Raw genomic sequence first — 22,402 nt, forward strand, 5'->3', positions numbered from 1 at the left:
TAAATTGAAAAAAAACAATTTTGGTATAAAAGTTTCTCCAATTTTTGAAAATAAGACTGAGCTTGTAATCAACATAATAGTGTTTGTGGGTGAAAGAACCAGAAATAAATTTAATAAGTTTCAATTATTTTTTATTTACATATCAAACCTCATTTTCGATTTACTGTTTGCCGATTTAATTTGTAAGATATTCATATCGAAACCCGAATTTTTTTTATATACCGTAATAAAAAAAAAAACCAAAACACTTTCATTTTGAGGGAATTTCACCTTTTATTCAGGCTGCAGAGCCAATCTACGGTCCCACTTAATGGGCCGCAGGGGGTGTGTTTGGATTCTTGTAACATACAAAGTGAGGCCACAGAGCTAATCTACGACCTGGATAAATGTGGAATTCCCCCAAAACGGAAGTATTTTGTTTTTTTTTTATTATGGTATTTTAAAAAAAAAAAAATTGGTATGGAAACTGATAAAATCATAAAAAGGAGAAGAGACAAATGTTACTATGTTATCGTGCAACAGTAGTGATTACCCATCTTCATTTCTGGAAGAAAGAGCATCGAATGGTCTAAATAAAAAACAAAGGCAGATTTATGGGATTCGAACCGACTCTTTTTAATTATTCTATAAGATTTAAACTAGTACCGATATCACCAACTTCTCGAGAAAGTTTGATAAATCATAACACTAAGAAAAACAAAACAAAGAATTCTAACTTTTCACTTCTCTTAAATATTCCATCTTTCTCACGGAATCGTTTGTGTAAACCAATCCACATATATTAATACAATAATCGCAACATCTCAAGACTTATCTCTAACTAGCTACAACTGATCTTAATTAAACGAACTCCTAATTTATTATTGGACACTGTTAAGGACCTTTTAAGGTGCTTCATATTGAAGCTCTCTCCTTTTCCTAATTAACAAATTGAGATCTTCAGCCTCTCATGGAATGAATTCATATCCTCTGCATTATCTCAAAAAGGAATCTTTTGAGTTAATGGATTTCGACCATTCGATCTGTTTTAAGATTTATGCAGACTAGATCCGCACTAATATTAAAGGATCTCCTATATTATAGGTAGGAACTGAATTGGCTCCATTTAAAATCAGACGGTTAAGGTTTCATTAACTCAAAAGATTCCATTTTGAGTTAATGCAGAGGATAAACATTCCTCATAGAATATCCGATAAATAATATATATTCACTGAAATTTTTACAGGTGATCAAGCAGGAATGTAAAAAAATCACGCCGTGATTGGATATATTACGGCCCGACACATGCCGGTTATGTGTCTCGTGCTGTGATAATTTGCATAACGTGATTATCTTTCATAAACTTGTCATGCGAAAGATCTGCAAAGAACGACACATCACGTGGTCACGCAATTCACATGTGATTAGAATTGTTAGATCTTGATTGAATAGTGAATTTTGAATAAACTAACTTAAATTATAAAAAAAATAGTTAAATTTAACCAGTCACATGTGGTCACAGTATAACTTGATCACGGCATAACTAACGTGCCGTGACCGTCTTTCCGAATTTGATCAGCACAGTATGTAAAATTCTGATTTGATCATGATATGGTACGACACATATTTTGATCCCTGTGACCAAGTATATATTCTGATGGCCAGGGCCCAGGGGATTGGCGCATGGGAATATATTGTTTTTCATTATTAGGCATGAGAATCATAAATTGTTTAGGCTCAAGATCCATGACTAAAATAAATAAACATGAAATGTTGTTCTTGGGAGTTCTTAAGCCTATACTGACACCGGCTAATCAGGAAATGGATTTGTGCTTTGGAGGTTTAAAAGGTTTTCACTTCACGAGTTATTGTAGCATATGCTATGATATGATCATATTGGAGTAGAACTAGGGTGTTCTTAAGTTCATCAAATTCTTTGGTAAACTCAAGTCTAAAACCAATTATATCGGCTTCAAATGATGAATTTAAATCATTGAAACCCGTCTACCTTATGAGTGATGCGTCTACATATTAATTTTTTTTTTATTTTGAAATTAATTTTGCATAGAGTCAAATGGTTAAAAAATTCAAAAAATGAATGCATTAAAATTAATATATTAACGTTCTAATTTTGACCACTTGATTTCATACTAAATTAACTCAAATGTTTAAAATTTTCACATATAAACGCATCACTTGTAAGATAAACAAGTTTCAACAGTTCAGATTCGACATTTGAAGAATATTCGATAGATTTTAGACTTGAGTTCACCAAGAAGCTTGATAAATTTAAGAACACCCTAGTTACTCATCATATTGTATATTCATTGATTATCTTCATTGATATCATTTTCAAATTATAAATATTTAAATCTTAAATGTGTTTTTTTCTATTATTTAGGTGGAATACACATATTAATTTGCTGCAATATTGAAATACATTTAGTCATTGATCAAATGATAAATTTGATTATTCGAAAAATTCTTTAATCGTTACTTTGTCAAACATAAAGGGAGAATTTCATATATCCCACTCAAAAACTGTGAAATGACGTATTTATCATCTAAATTTCTATAATTACATATTTACCATCTAAAAATCTAATAACTCACATATTTACCCAATTAATCTATAAATGAGATTAATTAAGTTTAAGATTATATAAAATATAATTAATAAGTTATTTAGTCACTTCTTCTCTGCCCATTCCTCTTTTGTGCACAGATTTTCCTTCCGTCTTTTTTGACGTAACTTCCTATTTTCGTTTAAACTCTCTCTTCATCTCATCTCTCCCGCTTAAACTCAGAGAGAAGAGGCAACAGACTCGGATTTAAGGATTCCAACTCAAGTTTGATCGTCTAAAAACAAGGTAACCGTTCCAACTTTTTCAACAAAATAACTCATACTGAATTCGACGCTGATATCGCAACCCGTTAACAAATGAGAATTTGTATTTTGTTACAGACTCAATTTGAAATATCTGTTTTTAATCTTTTATATTTGATATAAAGGAGAACGGTTCTAAGGAATGAAAGAGAGGATGATAAGTTAATCCTTGATTAATTATAGTTTTAAGAAAATTAAACATAATTAGTCTATGTTTTGGGTATATTTGATATATGCTAAAGTTATATTGGGTAAATATGTGAGTTATTGGATTTTTAGATGATAAATATGTAATTACAAAAATTCGGATAATAAATATGTAACTTCACAGTTTTTGAGTGGTATATATTAAATTATCCCAACATAAAACATAGCCTATCTAAGTGATAAATAAAATACATCTATATTTTAAAATAAATACACATGAATTAAACTAATTTGATAATATATAAAAAATTATCACACATATTATGTCATACAAAATAAAGATTTGATCATGTCTTCTGGTACAATGAACAGAGTGCTAACTTAAATATAATAAATAAAAAATATTTATATTCCTTAGTGACGCACCATTAGAACACTTTTTATTGCATTAAAAATTTAATTTTCACAATTTTAAATGACAAAAGTAAACTTTTCATCTTGATCAATATCACAAGCAATGTATATGATATTTTTTGAATTTGTTCAGTGCAAGTTCAACATGGGAGAAAAAATCCATGACTGGTTGTTATTAACTTAGTTCATTGATCTCCATATATTAATCTTGTATTTAAATGAACTCGAGGTGTTATAATATGGCGAACAATTACTCATTGCCACTTAAAAACAAGATCAATGATTCGAGTATGTTTTCTGAAATTTGGTTTTAAATGCAATAAAAATATTATTATGATGCGTTTAAAAGGGATTCTAGTTCATTATAAAATAATAAAACTCTATTTTCAATCCTATATTACTGAGATTTATACATACCAAGATTATAAATAGCAATTATCACATCATCACGGAACAATTACTCATTGCTATTTGAAAACAAGATCAACAATTCAAGTATATTTTCTGAAATTTGTTTTTAATGCAATTAAAATATTATTATTATGCGTCTAACAGGGATTCTAGTTCATTAGAAAATAATAAAACTCTATTTTCAAACCTATATTACTAGAATTAATATATACCAAGGAGTAGAACTAGGGTGCTCTTAAGCTCACCAAAGTCTTGGTGAGCTTAACTCTAAAATTCATCAAATCGATTTCAAATAACGAATCCGAACCGTTGAAACCCGTCTACCTTACGTGTGATGCATCTACATGTGAAATTTTAAAACATTCGAATTAATTTAGTATAAAGTCAAGCAGTCAAAATTAGAAGGTTAATAAATTAATTTTAGTGCATTCATTTTTGAACGTTTTTTGACCGCTTGACTTTATACTAAATTAATTCGAATGTTTAAAAATTTCACATGTAGATGCATCACACGTAAGGTATGCGGGTTTCAACGGTTCGGATTCGTCATTTGAAATCGATTTGATGAGTTTTAGAGTTAAGTTCACCAAAACTTTGGTGAGCTTAAGAGCACCCTAGTTCTACTCTATACGAAGATTTTAAATAGCAATTATCGCGTCATCGTCGAAAGGCTTAAAAAAAAGTTATAGCACTACAACTTAACTTTTAAGATATGAAAAGACTATAACGCAATTATTATGCAACTATAAACTATTTAGAATCCAAATATATACTAATTTATTAATAAATATGGGTGTGACCGTCATGCGCTTTAATTCTTATATTAAAAAAATTTATTGGGGGATCCAAACCATAATCTTAAAAATCATCTACAGAATCCATTATTGTCCATTTGTCCTGTTATTGGACTTAAAAGTTTGTTTCATGGCCATCCTCCATTTCCAACAAAAATGCAGAGAACCAGAAACTTACCCTTCTCCTATAAAAACCCCATACCACATTTCTCCTTTACTCAACGCTTCTCTCAGCACTTGAGCAGTGAAGTACCTCAATATAATAATCATGCATCCAGGTGAAGTAGCCAGCGTTGGATACTTCTCTAACAACACCCCTCTCTCCTTCAATCCTCATTGCCACATGCCCCAAAATTTCACAAATCTCTTTGATCCCCTATATGGCTTCTCATTTCCTACAGGCAGCTTCAGCAACTGCTCGACATCCTTTGAAGAAGAAACACACAATCTTCAACAAGATGCTAGTATTGTTGAAGAGCGGAGAAGGCGAAGGATGGTATCCAATCGAGAGTCTGCGAGGCGGTCCCGCATGAGGAAACAGAGACAGCTCACAGAGCTGAGGTCTCAGGTGTTGCACCTGCGTAACAGGAATATGGAGCTTCTAGATGAACTGAACAAAAAGATCAGGGATTATAAGGAGATTGCCCATCAGAATTCACAGCTTAGAGCAGAGCAGTCGGAGCTTGGTAAGAAGCTTGAGATGCTTAAAGAGAGGAGCAATTTTGATGGTGATGAGGTCTGAAGAGTTAAAGTGAAAATTGAGGTTGAATTTAATATAAAAATTTTATACTATTGAGATATACTAATTTTCGCATTTTTCTGCCCTTTGGTCTGTTGGGCTGTTGTAATTTTCTATTAATCACCTTTTTTTTTCCATGTGGGTGATGAATGGTATTATTAATCATTATTTGGAAGCCTTCTAATTGAAAACCAGTACATGTATAGACGGATAATAGCAATTTGAGGAATATGCTTTTCTAAAGGAGAATTTTTCCTAAAAGATGTTAAAAAAAATTTAAAGAAAAACATGCTCGGTACCAAACTAGTTTTGAAGGGATTATCAACCTTTAGTTTTGAACAAACTAGCTAATGTGTTCTGATCAGCTCGGTACCAAACTGAAACTGGTACCACAAAGTAGAAGCCTTTGCAGGATGCTTCCCCTGCATTAGAAGCTTTATACAGAATGGAACATTAGGTTTTCAGGATTATAAATGAGCTTAATTATTACTAAAATTACATGGATACAATTAACTTAAGCAACTACTAATCAAAAAAGGGAGAAAATAATGAAAGAAAAGGATCCGGAAATGCAAAGGGCAAATGTGTAATTTTTTTGAAACCAGCGTCAGGTGGATTAATAGAAAGTATGGAAATGGTTTTCACCACCAAGTCACTGCTTAGGTCATGGTCCACAGTAAATTAAAAGAGATGTTAACTTTGCAATAGAAAAAACAAAAAGAAGGGAAAAAGACAAAAAACAAAGTTTTTTTTTTGATGAAAGACAAAAAAACAAAGTTCGATTGCAGTGTTTTTATTTTAAAAATTATAGGCTTGAAATTCCAGAATTACTCGATCAATTTGATCTTGCATTTAATCTCTCTCATAATCCTGTTGAAGCAAAAGCAGAAAGCCAGAAACCCATCATTTAATTATTTTATAGATGATGGTACTATCAGTCTATCACGCAATTCTTTTTTCATGCACGTTTTGGAAATCACAATAGCAAATAATAAAGGGGCATACTGGAAACTTGCACTGAGAGACAGAAGTAGAGTGGAAAAAACGTGCCGTGCTGTGATTAACACGCCGTAACTTTGATCTTGTGCTATGACCAAAATGTTGAGAGGTGATCACAGCACGCGAATCACGGCACGGGTTACGTTTCTCACGTTTAACTATTTTTTTCATAATTTAAGACTTATTCAATTTAAATTAGTTTATTCAAGATTCACCATTTAATTAAGATCTAACAGTTCTAATTACACATGACTCGCGTAATTACGTGATGTGCCGTGCAGTGACTGAATCTTTTGCGTGACATGCCGTGCCGTGCCAAAATTTGGATCTTTCTGATAGAGAAATAGATTAAATAATAAAAGCGCCTAATCGATAAAAAGGTCGAAATATAAAGAGGAAATCCGTACAAATATTCTCTGTAACTTATTATGTGCAAAGAATAGTGCCTTGTTTGTTGCAACATTGTGATTTCTTTTTCTACAGAAACTCCCATTAAACTAACCTCTCTTTCTTTATAAAGAAATAAAGAAAGAATGGAAAGCGGCTTTTGATGATGATATTGCCAATCATATAGCTATTATGTTAATAAAAGGTTAATTGACATAACTAGGTATTAGAAGTTGTCATACGCCAACTACAATCATAAGATCACCAACTTAAATTGTACAATACTAACAAATTTTTTTAATGTCCAATAGTTCAAATAAAACCTTATTTCCCGGGCGGCAGTCTCAAGAGAAAAGTAACCACCGATGGAAACTGTACCTTGTGTACATTATCAGACACTCTTTATGAATTTAATATGTCCCCCCACCCCCAAATCTTTTCAATGTTATTACTTATCAGGGAGCTTTCAGTTTTTGCCAATTGGTATTTTCTGGATGTAGAGATTATATCTTAGCAAGGTTCTAAATAGTGATCATTGTGTCATCACAGAAAGGCTTAAAAAAAACGTTATAAAATTGCTAATAACATTATAGCTTTTAAAGTCCAAAAATACTATAGCACGAGTATAGCTTAACATTCTCTTTAGAACACTGGATCTTAGTTTAACATTCGCTTTCCTGTTATGTGAAAACACATCCCAGTTGAATACCAGAATAGCATAGCCTGGCTCATCAAGACAGGATGCCAAAATTCTCTCAATTTCAAAACTCTTTATAATATAGAAAATTACTATTTTCCCTTGGGTGTGTTGAGGGAGAACCATGTGTGCTGAATGCGTATCCTCGGCATTAACTCAAAAAGGAATCTTTTGAGTTAATGAATCTTAATTGTCTGATTTTAAACGGAGTCAATCCGGCTCCCGCCAAAAACATAAGAGCCCTTTAATTTTAGTGCGGATCTAATTCGCACGAATCTTAATACATATCGAATGGTCGAGATGCATTAACTCAAAAAATTATCTTTTAAGTTAATGCAGAGGATACAAATTTATGTTTGCTACCCAATGCCTATCAGCTTCGACCCAGACAAGAAAAAAAAAAAATTTAAATAGGGACCAAATCGAACAAATTCATCATAGACAAACAAATAAGTTTAGTGACAAATGATATACAAACAACTAATATTCTGAAGAAAGAATAAGAATTTTTCTTAATTTTTTTTTTGGTTCTATTATTAGATCGTCTATGGGGTCTTCTTAGAAGGCAGTTTCTTGGTAGGTGTAGTAGTGGTAGAGGTAGAGGTCTCAGCACCTGATGATGCTGGCACTGTAGAAGATTCTTCTAGCTTCTTTTTCTCTTCTACATACTTCGCTGGGTTGGCAAATGCACTCGTGCATGGCCACCTACGTGACACGACGCATTACAATTACCATACAGTTTATTTATCAATTTCTATTGTAATGATTTTGTTATTGATTGGCCAATTTGTACCAGTAACAGAACACTGTTACAGTTTAAGAAATCTCTCACAGGTGCATTCGTGCAGGCTGCTGGTACCAGACCTGCCTACAATGTTCTGGAGATCCATTATTGAAAACAAAAAAAGATAAAAACTTTATGATCTGATTTATTGAGTTTGCATGTTTATTGCTTTGGTGTTTGGAAGAATATCAACTACAATGAGCCTTAGTTGTACAATAATGAAATTAAAACCATACTAAAACTGGTACTGTCTCAGTATAGATCAGGCCGGGTCGGTCTCAGACTGCTGGTAACAGTCAATATCTACACAACTGATACTCCATGTAACAGATGACTCCTAACAGAAAATATATACCTGCTTGATCTAATTGTTTCATCTTCAATCTTTGTTTCTTCTTCAAATACATGGTCTGAAAGTAATCATAAAAGCTAAAGCATAAATATTTTAAACACCAAGCTGGGCAATTGAAAATTGTAGAACTGTGTCAGTAAAGGTAAATTTTCTTTCGGTCACTGTAAGTTCTCTTGGGATTATCCAAAATCAGTAAAAGTTCCGATCTTTTTTCTTTTCTTTTTTTTTATTTCGGTACCTCCTGTGAAGGTTTTATTGGAGAAGTACTTAGCCTTCAAATGCTGCACATATTCAGCCTCGTGTCTCTTGAACTTTTCCTGTCTCTCCTTCTTATCCTCATCCTCCCTGCAATAATAAATTAATAGTTTCGCAATTACGACTGGATCCATTCTATCTCCGATAATTAAGCGAAAATTAGCACTGTGAAAAAAAGCTAACTTACGATGAATCATTGTTTTCACCAATTAAATCAGGCATGACCTGAAATTTCGCAGTCAGGGAAACCCCATCATCCTCCTGAAACGATTAAAAGAAGGTAGTAAATCGACATATCAGGCTCTACAGTTTGACGTAGGCACCACCTGTCAGAGAGAGAGAGAGACAGACCTGATCGGGGAAAGAGAGGTTTTTCTGGTGGGATTCACAAGCAACATTGGGCTTTGCCTCTGACGACTCTACCGCAGCCATGACCAAGGAACGAGCGAGGCACCGAGGTTTTACGAAAGCTTTGTAACCACTGACAGTCGGTCTGCAGTGATCTAAGCACGGGGCCGCCACCTGTCAGTGGCACGAAATAATTGGATGCGAACTGGGGTGATATGGAAATTGGGTTTATGCGGGTCGGTTCCTATGCAGCTTATCTGTATGTCAACATATATGTAACGGGTATTATACTGGCGTTGTTATTTGTTAGGAAGTGGAAAATAGCGATTTATTTGATAAATTTTATAAAAAAAAAATTCTAAAAAAAATTATAACATTATTTTCTTTAAAATTATTAAGAAAATGTCTTTTGTAGATATGGGTGGAGAATGGAGATAGACATCCAATGAATGGGATCAAAATGTCAACTACATATAAAAAAAAAAAGTTTATATGTCGGTGGGATTTGGGAGAGAGAGGGACAGTGTCACATGTGAGAGCAATTTTTTTGATTAAAAAAAGTTTTAAAATGCTATAAGTTCTCAAATTAATTGATCAAAAAATTATGGTAGTGATTTATATAAAATTTTCACATAAATATGGAATCAATTTGGAATATCTGTAGTATTTTACTATAATTTATATAAAAAAAAATGTACTCTATTGTTGATTTTTGAAAATAAATGAGGGTCAATTGACTTTCATTGTACCTACATACCTCTGCTGATTTGAATCAATTGATTAAGCAAATCAGACAGTTTCGAGCAGACATCAAACTTATACTCATCGGACGTGTCCCACTTCCGTTACTTTGGGAGTTTAATCAGATTAATTTGTTTGAATTTCAGATCTTTGACAATATCGAATTGCAATAGTTATTCTCTCCAACGCTTACCCATGCTTTTTTTAAAGGTGAGTGGAAAATATTTCACCAAGGAATATATTAATAATATGAAGAGTAGGTACAAAACCGTTACGTTAATCCAGCGGTTTCCGTATGAGCCTAATTAGTTTACAATATATTTAATGGCAAAAGGGTAATTTCTCTAATTCTCTTAGATTGCGATTCAAGCAAAAAGTATCCATTTATGTAGATCAATTGTAGCTGCATATATAGATTATGATGTGCTCAGATTTTATATGTTGAGAGAATGTTTTTCTACTTCTTTCAATCCAGATGGCCCATGATCCTGTTGCCGATGCTGTCACACTTTACTCATATTAGGCAGTGAATGGCCGAACTGTTCATTAGTCCGTGGGCTCTTAGGCAGCCTCATCACCCTCGATGATCTCAAGTTGATCCTTTAATTCGCGTTAAATTAATACGACAATAAAAATCATTAGCTTAAGTATTAGTCTCTATACTGATTTTTTGCATCGACACAGAGAGTTTATAATTTGTAATTGGTTTTTTTCCTGCAAGTTCTTTTTCTTGCCAACACATAAAAGATTGTATGCTCTGGTCCTAGAAAATTACAGCATGAGGTCATCAGTTTTATATTATGATGTGATGAAAGCCCAATTTGAATGGTTAAGCAAATATGTCATTTTCTATGGTTGTAGTTGTGTTATAGTTATACTATTATGATAAAAGGAATGCTGGTACGAATGATGAGTCAAATGAGGCCTTATCAATGATTGCTCTATCTTCGTGCAAAAAGTTTGAATTGATTTGTGAAAACAGTTTTTTTTTTTTCTGTATGAATCTCCAAGCACAATAATAATGGACTCGGATGATTGATGGGTGTTTGGTTTGATGGTTCAAAGGACGAATTAGAAAATCTGAAGACCGTGTTGTTAAAGTACAAAAACAGTACGCAATATTTTAGTGTGTGTGTGTATATTCTGAAACTAGAATTTTTTTTTAATTTCTGAAACTTTAAAAAGCAATAACAATATGTAATTATATTATTATTTATTTATTTTTAAAAAGGCAAAAATGCCCATTATATTGATCGGAATATGAATAATTACACCATCACAGTTGTTCCAGTTCTAGAGTCAACAAAAAAAAATGTAACAACAAAACAATCATCAAGACATACATCATCCAAAGCTTAACACTTGTAATATTCCAAAAATAGACTAATGTTGCTAAAACTAAGCCGCTAAGTAATGGGCTGAGGCTAATAATATCTAAATGACAAAATTGGGGTTTAGTCTTCATAAGCATCTAGGTTTTCGCATAAGGGCCCCCATCAGAGCCGGTTACTGGCTAGTAAATGACCACCTCCATGGGCATGTACTAAGCTAATGGAATAGCATCTTCAATCACAAGAAGTCACTCTCCAATCGCATCTTTGACTTTCTTTTTCAAGGTATCTGACCAATAGCCACGCAAGATTTTTAATGAGCAAAATTAAAGATCTAGCACTTTTAACATGACAATTAGTAAAACATACTTCATTTCTATGTTTCCAAATACTCCAACTAACTGCACTTAAAACAATCAAGAAACCACTTCTGTTTTCAAAATCCAACATATGTGCAAAATGTAATATATCATCCCATGTATGCCAATTTTTCATTACCCATTGACTTTTACCTAAATAAAACCAGATTTGTTGTGCTAAATTGCAATTTATGAATAAGTGATCAATGGATTCGTGCTCAGAACAGAAATGACAAGTTTGGTCTCCAACCCACCCTTTCAATGTAAGATTATATTTGGCCAGTATTGTGTTATGTGATACTAACCACATAAAAAAAAATTATTTTTGGTGGAACTGGTAATTTCCACCAAAGCATTTGGCCAGTATTGAGTCAGCTAGCAAAACATCCTTATTACTACATTTTGTGTACAGTGTGTAAAATTTAATAGCTAAAGGGCAATTTTGGTACCAATTATCAGTCTAGAATTTGATTGGTATATTTACTCCTGGTGTATAAGAAACACTCATGTCACCTATGTAATTGACTTTCTCTAAAGCAGACCAGAATGAGGAGAAAGCAGCTGAATTGTGAGTTATATGTAATCATATTATCAAACCGTCTTGGTTTGTTCGACTCTTGACTAGTTAGAACTTGAGTTTAAAATTATTTGAATATATTCGTTCAAATTTGATTTAAAAATAATAATATACAAGTATATTACTTAATTTGAAGTATTTAGTTATTATAAGACCCTCAAACTTCACATGACAACCTCCAAAATATATTAGTACATTAGACATCATGTATATGGTTGACAAATCTATCTTTGTAAATAATCATGAGGGTTTGACCACTATACGCAAGTATTGCAATTTGCAAATGATACAAACTATATTTATCTCCAAAAAAAATTATACAATTAAACAACAAGGTTTACTCTACTTTCATAAGCATATGAGGGTACATGCTTATAAGTCACTTTTTTGTTTTCAAAATCCAAAAAGTCGATCTAAACCGTTAGATGTGATCTATATATTGAAATGTGCTTGGAGACCAAATTTTATATTTTTCTGAATTTTTTTACTATTTATTAAGCCACTTTGAAAATTGATGATTCAACGGTGGCTTAACAAAACAATAAAATCAGAAGCCACCGTTGGATCAGCAATTTTCAAACTGGCTTAATAAATAGTAAAAAAATTCAGAGAAATGTAAAATTTGGTCTCCAAGCACATTTCAATATAGAGATCACATCTAATAGTTCATATCTACTTTTTGAATTTTGAAAACGAAAAAATGACTTATAAGCATATACCCTCATATGCTTATGTAAGTAGAGTAGTCAACCTCATTAAACAACTATCTTACTATCTTAGTACTTTGTTTGATATAAATTTAAAAGTTTTCATTATTGTTATAAATGAGGAGAGTACAAACGCTTCTATTTTTTGTGTTTTCACTATGTTTCTATTTTTTGTGTCTCCACTATATCTCTATTTTTAAAATATTTATAACTCAAAATTTAAATCATAAACATCAAAATAAAACCATTAAATGTGATATATATTATTTTCTCTATGTACTTATAAAAATTATCACATTTTGATTTTATTTTTATGTGAATCAATAAGTTGAAAAATCAATGTCTAGAAATTATCTACATTAGTATATTTTACAAGCTCTTGGCGACAACCAAAACAAAGTTGAAATGTCATAATTTTTTACATATTCATAGATAAAATAATGTAGATCATACCTAACGGTTTTATTTTGACTTTTAAGTTCTACATTTTGAGTTATTAAAATTGTTAAAAATGAAGACATGATAGAAACACAAAAAATGAAGACATTTGTATCCTCCTCATTATAAAATATAGATAATTAAACAACATTTATCTACAAAAATATTAAACTGATCCCAACTGGGTAATTTTAACTAAAATAATATTTTTTTTCTTAAAGCTTGGTAGAGACTACCAAGATTGATAATACCTTAACGGCTTAACTGATCTGATGTAGATAATTAAACAAAATTTATCTACAAAAATATTAAATTGATCCCAACTGGGTAATTTTATTGACAATAGAATGGATAATAAAGGTAGATTTTTCTGTATTTGTTGGGCTTTTTGGGGCCAGGACCAGTACACCGGATGTGAACTCGATGAACAATGTATACATCATTTGGACCGGACCAGCTGTAAACCTTAAAAAAAAAAAAAAAAATCCAACTGATGAACCGAAGAAATTAAGAAAAGTGTTATGAATTAAGTATTTATGGATGTCCATATTGCAACTCTCTTGAGCAATTACTTGAAAACTTCTCTTTAAAGAAGTATGTTTCTCTCCCTACATTTATCAATAGAGTTAATATTAGATGACTTGTAATTTACATTTTCTAGCCTATAAATAGAGGCTTTGTATGAATGTATTTGATATAACAAAAGCATATGAATAAAGCATAGCCATCTTTATACATTCTCAATATCTTGTTTATTATTCTTTTACTTTATTTTATAACACGTTATCAGCACGAAAGCTCTACTAGTTGAAGATTCGAGGTAACTTTGATATCTCTTATTTTAATTCCATTTAAATAAACAATTCTTATAATAAATAATTGCTAAATGGAATAAGTTATGATTTTTTGTATATTTAATCATCTGGAAGAAGATTTCAAGAAAATCTAAGTAAATAATCGGGTTGTTAAAATATTTAGTGTCTTAACCGTAAAAAAGAAATAATAATAATTAGTCTCTCCTATTTTTATTGGTACTTGAATGACCTTTGTCACTGTTACATGATATCCTTATGTTGCCTTTTAGCAAATTATGCAATGATTCAAATTAAACCATCAAAGTTAATAAAATGGCCTGAAGCCATCTGTTGATTATAAATTTTATAATGTGAAATTTAGATCTGATTCATATTTTTTTTGTGCAATATTTTATGTTCAACAACTTAATCTTCTTGAAGAAGATTTTAAAAGATATTAAGGTCTTCTTGAAGAAGATTTCAAGAAATTTTATATGATTTGCAAAATTTTTATCATGTTTATATTAATTTTGTTTTTCAATAATTTATTCTTCCGGAAGAAGATTTCAGAAAAAATGAAAAATGTTTCAAGTAATTTTCCAGAAGAAGATTTATGTGACTCACAAAATTTAATATGAAAAGATTTCAATATATCTTCTTGAAGAAGATTTCAATAAGGTTTATATGATGTGGATTTTTTTTTAAATGATGTAATCTTCCCGAAGAAGATTCAAGAAACATTCCGAGTTGATTCATTATCACTTGATGGCTGAATAAAATAATGAGTTGTTAAATAAAATATTATCTTAATTGTGCTTCATTCCTCGAAGTGAATGTAGCAATATATAATAATAATAATTTTGGACAAACTCGTGAACATGGACCAGATCTAAGTTAAATATCATAATGTTTATTCTTATAATACACATTTTCACCGGAAGTGGAAAGATAATGAAGAAAATAATGAGAAAAAGAAAAATAGAAAGAATTAAAAAAAAAAGGAGAATTCATGTTATCATTGGTCACGTACCGGTTGTACGTCAACATACTACGCTGAAACATCATATTGCTTTATAAGCATCACTAAATATATATATATATATAAATCGAGAATTTTTTTTTATTTGCTAATGTCATGATCTCGATCTTATATACTCAAAATAATATTAGTCACTGAATTAAGTTCATTCTTTAGCGAGAAACATATATGATAGTAAAGCATTAGAATTTAACAATCTAACCTAAGAGGTCATTAAATGAAACTTAGAACTATCATGTTAAGATTATTCGGTATAAGCCAAGTATGTGCCAAGATAAAAGTTAAGTATTAGTTATTGCCTTGACCAAACTTTCTCGGTCTCATGTGAATATTTACTTTTAACAAGTTAATTTGTTCCTATATCAAGTATAAATTAATTCATGATATGAAAATTGTAGAATATAATAAAAACAAGCTGGGAGACACGATAATATTTAAAAGGGTCATTAAATCATTAGATCAAAATTCTTTTACGATTTTTTTTTTATTAATGATAATAATAGTAAATAAATTAATAAAAAAAATATTTTTTTTTGTTATTATGAAATTATATTTATGGTCATTTTTATTTATTTGCATTTCTTGTTATCACTGTTATGGTGGTATTTCTTATTTTTGTTAATTGCAACTGTTGTTAATAAAATAATATTAATAATTTGATTGAAGGCTCCGGAAGAGCAATATTGTAATATTGTTGTTATGCGGAGGATATAAATTTATATTAACGATGCATTATATTCTTCTAAGTCTCAAAACAATTTGTTAAGCTTTAAGAATATCCGCCGAAATGGATATCATATTGAGACAACTAATGAAAAAAAATGTTGAAGAGAATAAAACAAAATGCATATCCTCTGATTTGTACAACACATATATTAGTACAATTGAAGCACATGTTGTAAACCAGTAGTTTACATATAATAATATATTTATAGTTTGGCATGATCGGTTGGGCCATTCCGGATCAACAATGATGCGAAAAATAATAGCAAATTAATGTGAACATTCATCAAAGAATCATAAGATTCTTTAATATGATGAGTTTTTTTTGTGTTAATTTTATTTCTAGAACGTATACAAGATGATATTTGTGGAACATTATTTTCAACATGTGAACTATTTGAATATGTTATGGTTTCAATTGATGCATCAACAAGATGGTCACATGTATGTTTATTTTCAAATCGCAACCTGACGTTTGCGAGATTACTTGCTCAATTGATTTGATTAAAGAGCATAATTTTATGATTATCCAATTATGAAAGTACGTCTAGACAATGTCGGAATTAATGTTGAACATTTGTAGATGTTCGTATATAAAAAAGAAGATATGATATTTTACATGCAACAAAACTAATTCGCATCATACCAACTAGCTATTATAAAGCTTCCCCTTATAATTAGTTTTTGGTCACATATCTAATATTTCTCATATAAGAATTTTTGAATGTGCGGTATATGTTATAATTGCTCCACCACAACGCACTAAATTGGGATATCAAATAAAGTTGGAAATTTATATTAAATTTGAATCTCCATATATAATAGAGTATCTAGAATCATTGATGGGAGATTTTTTCATGGCTAATTTTTCCGATTGTGATTTTGATGAATAAAAATTTCCAACCTTAGGGGAAGAAAACTATCAGCTGGAAAAAAAATACATTAGTATGAATTATCATTGTCTTATTTTGATCCTCGTACTAAAGAATGTGAACTAAATGTTCAAAAGATAATTCATTTGCAAAGGTTAGTGAATCAATTGCCAGACACATTCACAGGCTCAAAGAAAGTGACCAAATCACATGTACCAGCTGCTAATGCTCCAATTAAAGTCGGTGTCCCTGTTGGACAGACTACTTATAACACGCATGAAGCGTGGAAAAGCATCGGTTCCAAAGATTAAAAAAATATAAAAATCCTCGAAAAAGAAAAGGAGCAAAGAATGAAAATGGTCAAGACGAGAATATGATAATTTCAGATAAAACTCCAGAAGAGAATAAAATTATAACTAATATTGGAGTTCCAGCAGAAACTCAGGTATCTGAAATTCATGAAAATAAAGAGATCTCGATAAATTATATCATGAATGGAAGAAGATGGAACCGAGATAAAATTGATATCAATGATATTTTTTTTGTATATAATATAGCGCTAAATATAATAAATATTGAGGATCATGACCCGAAGTCTATTAAAGAATGTCGACAAAGAAATGAATGACCAAAAATAGAAAGGTGCAATTGAGGTAGAGTTAAACTCTCTTGAAAAGTGAAAAGTTTTTGGACCTGTAGTCCTTGTACCTCAAGGTATAAAACCAGTAGGATATAAATGAATATTTATGAGAAAATAAAATGAGAAAGATGAAATTTTGAAATATACTCATATGTGGTGGATGCAACAATTTTTTTTTTAGTCTGGCAGTCCATGAAGGACTTAATTTGCACCTAATGAATATTGTTACAGCCTATTTAAAATGGTTTGCTTGATAATGATATTTATATGAAAATCTCTGAAATATTTAAGATATGCCTGAAGCATGTAATTTAGGTTCTCGAGAACATTATTCAGTTAAATTGAATAAATCTTTATATCGATTAAAGCAATATGGACGCATATGCTATAATCGTTTAAGTGAATATTTATGAAACATGGATATAAGAATGATACGAGTCCATGTATTTTCATGAAAAGATATAGAAATGATTTTGTTATAATTGCAGTTTATGTTGACGATCTAAGTATCATTAGAACTTCTGAAGAGCTTTCAAAAGAATAAATTATTTAAAGGAAGAATTTGAGATGAAAGATCTTGAAAGAACAAAATTTTGCATTGGATTGCAAATATTTAAAAATGATATTTTTATGCATCAAGAAAATTATATTGCAAGAGTGCTGAAATAATTTTATATGGATAAATAGCATTCATTAAGCACTCCGATGGTTGTAAGATCATTAGATGTGAATAAATATCATTTAGACCTCGAGAGAATGATGAAGAACTACTTGGTCCTGAAGTACCATATCTTAGTGCAATGGGAGCACTTATGTATCTTGCTGGACATATAAGGCCTGATATATCATTTGCTGTAAATTTATTAGCAAGATATAGTTCTTCTTCCACACGAAGACATTGGAATGAAATTAAACATATATTTCGCTACCTCCGAGGTACAATGGATATGGATTTGTTTTTTTGTTCAAATATATCCAAATCTGATTTAATTGGTTATACAGATGCTGGATATTTGTCTGATCCACATAATGGCCAATCTCAAACAGGCTATTTGTTTACATGTGATGGAACAACTATTTCGTGGCGATATGTGAAACAAACTATAACAGTCACATCTTCTAATCATGCAGAAATTTTAGCAATACATGAAACAAGCCAAAAATGTGTTTGGTTAAGATCTGTGATTCAACACATTCGTCAGACATGTGGCTTGTCTTCTGAAAAAATGATCCTGACGATCATATATGAAGATAATACTGCATGTATTGCTCAATTAAAGGAATGATACATTAAAGGAGATAGAACAAAACACATTTCACCAAAATTCTTTTTCATCCATGATCTTCAGAAGGATAATGTTATTAATGTTCATCAAATCCGTTCAAGTGAGAATCTAGCAGACCTATTCACCAAGGAGCTTCCTACTGGGATATTTGAAAAGCTGGTCCGCAATATTGGTATTCGTCGATTTAAAGATCTTGATTAATGTTATCATGAGGGGGAGTTAAATACGCATTACATTTTCCTTAACCATGGTTTTTCCCACAGGGTTTTCCTGGTAAGGTTGTAATCGGGTATTAAGAAGAATAATGTACTCTTTTTCCTTCACTAGGTTTTTATCCCATAGGGTTTTTCCTAGTAAGGTTTTAATGAGGCATATTCTTATGAAATGGACATCCAAGGGGGAGTGTTATGAATTAAGTATTTATGGATGTCCATATTGCAACTCTCTTGAGCAATTACTTGAAAACTTCTCTTTAAAGAAGTATGTTTCTCTCCCTACATTTATCAATAGAGTTAATATTAGATGGCTTGTAATTTACATTTTCTAGCCTATAAATAGAGGCTTTGTATGAATGTATTTGATATAACAAAAGCATATGAATAAAGCATAGCCATCTTTATACATTCTCAATATCTTGTTTATTATTCTTTTACTTTATTTTATAACAAAAAGAAAGATTTGTCGCCTAAAATATTTCTTGAGTGAGTCTATGGTAATATGGGTATTACAGGGTCTAGTGCGCTACGAAATCCGGACTCTTGAATCTGAGTCAAAATTCATGTTATCAAAGTGCGCTGGATCTGACTTAACGGAGAGACTCCGTTTAATTTAAAGGAGCGTCAGCCAAGGGGGCACCTCCTCTTCTATTCCTCGGGGAGAGGGGGTTTCCGATGGGCATCGGACACAAATAGGGTTCGATGAGGGGTTTAAACCGTCGGATCTGCTTTAAGATTCGTGTGTACGGATTTTAAAGCAGACGCGAAATTGCGAGTGCGAATCTTAAAGCAGATCCGACGGTTTAAACCCCTCATCGAACCCTATTTGGTCCGATGCCCATCGGACACCCCCCTCACTCCTATTCCTCAGCTATTTTGCAGTTTTGCTCTCTTCGTTGGAGCCTCTACTGAGATCAAATTGATCCCTCTCTCGAATCTGTGCGAATCGAGCCCTCTTCTCTCGAATAGCTCTTCCGTCTCTTAGGTTTGTCGCTCTCTCGAGTTCCAGCGGTGCGCTCTCGTTCTTAGACGGGATGCTCAAGTGGCGTGCTCTGAGTAGAAGCTCTCCGCTACAGGTACCTCTATCTCCATTTCTCTCGTTACCCTCAGCAAGGTTTGTTTAATGAAATTGTAAGAAACCCAAAATATTTCAATTCTGGTAATTAATCAAATTTTCTTCAGTTTGTTCATTTTTTTTAAGGTCAGTTTGTTCAATTATTTTGATTCTTTTTAGCAATATGGAATAATTAAATTGTTACTACTAGGAAAAGTTAGAAAATCCAACAAGTGGCAGTATTGTTATCTCTTTTGTTCTCTACGAAATGGGAGAACTAGCCCAACTAATAATTGGATCAAATTGAGGCTCATTTGGACGGACTAAATTTGCTTTATTTTTCTTGGAGAAAGTTTCTTTATGTTTAAATTTGACAGAAAATAAGTAAATACTTGGGATGACATTCAGTGCCAACTAAGACTTAATTTGAATTATTGTTCTCGTAATTTAGTGTGTTAGTTTGGCTTATGCAAAAAAAATTATCGGTCCATAGTTTTACCTAATTTATTGTTTTCTTTCATATGCAACAGTTCAAAGGAAATTGTCCATGACTGCATCAAACTTTTTATCAATCAAAGAATTTGAGGAGATTTCTGCCAAAGAAGCAAGAACTGATACATAACAAAAAAAATGCCAAAACCATGCGTGATACACAGCAAGAACTTGAATATTGTGGGTTGTTGTGGTACTAGTAATTTATCTTGGAAAAAACTTTCTAATATATAGTGTATGGTATTTTGTGGTTAGCGTTGTTTATAGTTGTTTATAGTATGTTAATATAAGTTTCAAAGGATTCATATACTATCAATTGCTAAAGGGTTGTTTGTAGTAACATCAAGCAAACAACAAGCAAATTACACACTTTACCAGCAAGCAACAAAATCTTCAAGTTGCAAAAAAATTGAAAAGTTGTACAAATTACCAAGACTACTAAGAGATCATATTAACTATGGCATGTTTAGCTAAAATATTACAGCATAATTCAAATATAAGAGTAAACTGGAAATTTATAGGTCAGTTCAAAGCTGAAAAATTACAATTAATTCCTAAAACTATTCTATTAAATTACAGTTGATAACTTCATCTTCGTCTTGCATTATCTTTTCCTTAGCAAGATTTTCTAAACACTGAAATTAAAAAAAAAAAAGTTACAATAATGATATTATTGGTCAATCTTGTGTTTAAAGAACTGTAAAGTGCTATAGTAATACCTTAGGACATGTTCTAACGAAAGACAATAGCTGCAAGTTTATTCAAAACCTGATGAATAAATCTACAGTTCTCACCCAAAATCGACTTTAATTTATAATAAATACTAAATTGCTATAGTAATACGCATATTACCATAGACTCACTCATATTTCTTGCTTTTTAAACCATACAGATTAGGTTGTCCAGCCCAATGGATAGGCCCCTCAGAATTCTTGAAAGGCAGTCTGATTTGAAAACTTAGTCCCTTAAAATTCTCCATTTTTCGACATCTGCGTTTTTTTGTGTTCTCCTTCCTAATGCTTGTGGCTTTGTGGGGGCTGCCGGCAAGCATAGTGACAAATGAATAGTTCGGGTTGAATTGACGGGTAAAAAGTTTGTGATTTGAGTATAATTAGAAAATAATTCGATACAACAAAAAAACAAAAAACAAAAATTCCAAAACAAAACCCTCCAAAAACAAAAACAAAAACTTGCTTTTTTCATGTTTTTATCGCAAATAATTTGTGATTTGTGTTTTATTCGCATTTTATTTGCTAAAAAAATATATTATACATTTTTTTGCGTTTTATTTAGAGTTCGGTTCGGAAAAGTAAAAAAAAAAGAATAAAACATGAATTAAACCTGTATATTGGTGCTATGCTGGCAAGTGGCAATCGATGGGGGCATTATTTGTTAATTTTTTGCTTAGGTTGCCACTTGTCAATTTTATATTTAGATAAGGGTGTTTGGAAAATAAAATGTAAAATATATAATGTGGAAGATTATATTTGAATCAATATTCTTCAACAACTCAATGAACAACTTTCACTACTAAACTATAAGTAAATATTTATTGTTTTATGAGGGGACTAAGCTTAGAAAATTAAAAAATACCAGAAAAAAAAATTTAATTAAATTTTAATATGCATAATTAAAACAAATTGAATTATGGGGTGGCTAAATCATGTTTAGAGTGCACTAAGATCCCTCCGTGTAAATATGGCTCTGCATGTATATAAATTCAGATTTTATATGATTTTATATTTTTTTTTTAAAAATCATATAGAGTTTATACTTAACAAATATTAATTATGTTCGAACTTATTCTGACAAGTTTCAAATTTGAAAAAAAAAAAAAAAATTATGTAGGACACATTTAACTTAAAAAACTATACAAGTTCATAAAGCACTTGACAGAGCCAAATACGAAGTTCCGATTCGACATCCTCTGAGATATCTCAG

At 31.3% G+C, this 22,402-nt stretch overlaps 2 protein-coding genes across 2 annotated transcripts in view; one reads left to right on the forward strand and one right to left on the reverse strand.

Annotated features, from left to right (window-relative positions):
- Window positions 1-5,374, forward strand: part of LOC144558547 (uncharacterized) — a 42,799-nt gene extending 37,425 nt beyond the window's left edge. The window contains exon 5 of the mRNA XM_078307391.1: window positions 5,034-5,374. Coding sequence (XP_078163517.1) covers window positions 5,034-5,374 — 341 coding nt within the window. The remainder of the gene's footprint in view (window positions 1-5,033) is intronic.
- Window positions 5,375-7,869: 2,495 nt separating this feature from the next.
- On the reverse strand, window positions 7,870-9,494 carry LOC144558254 (uncharacterized). The gene is made up of 5 exons (XM_078307060.1): window positions 9,197-9,494; window positions 9,033-9,106; window positions 8,829-8,935; window positions 8,594-8,648; window positions 7,870-8,159 (listed from the first exon to the last, which is right to left on the reverse strand). The coding sequence occupies exons 1-5, from the start codon at window positions 9,275-9,277 to the stop codon at window positions 8,000-8,002; spliced, it is 477 nt and encodes a 158-aa protein (XP_078163186.1). The 5' UTR covers window positions 9,278-9,494; the 3' UTR covers window positions 7,870-7,999.
- Window positions 9,495-22,402: the final 12,908 nt, after the last annotated feature.

Source organism: Carex rostrata, chromosome 8 (genome assembly GCF_964058835.1).
Source record: "Carex rostrata chromosome 8, lpCarRost1.2, whole genome shotgun sequence".
Classification (NCBI taxonomy): domain Eukaryota; kingdom Viridiplantae; phylum Streptophyta; class Magnoliopsida; order Poales; family Cyperaceae; genus Carex; species Carex rostrata.

Coding starts and splice junctions, on each gene's coding strand:
- LOC144558254 (XM_078307060.1), bottom strand. CDS start 9,277: ATGGCTGCGGTAGAGTCGTCAGAGGCAAAGCCCAATGTTGCTTGTGAA. Junction 8,936..9,032: donor GGTGAAAACAATGATTCATC/GTAAGTTAGCTT, acceptor TTATTATTGCAG/GGAGGATGAGGATAAGAAGG. Junction 8,649..8,828: donor CAATAAAACCTTCACAGGAG/GTACCGAAATAA, acceptor GATTACTTTCAG/ACCATGTATTTGAAGAAGAA.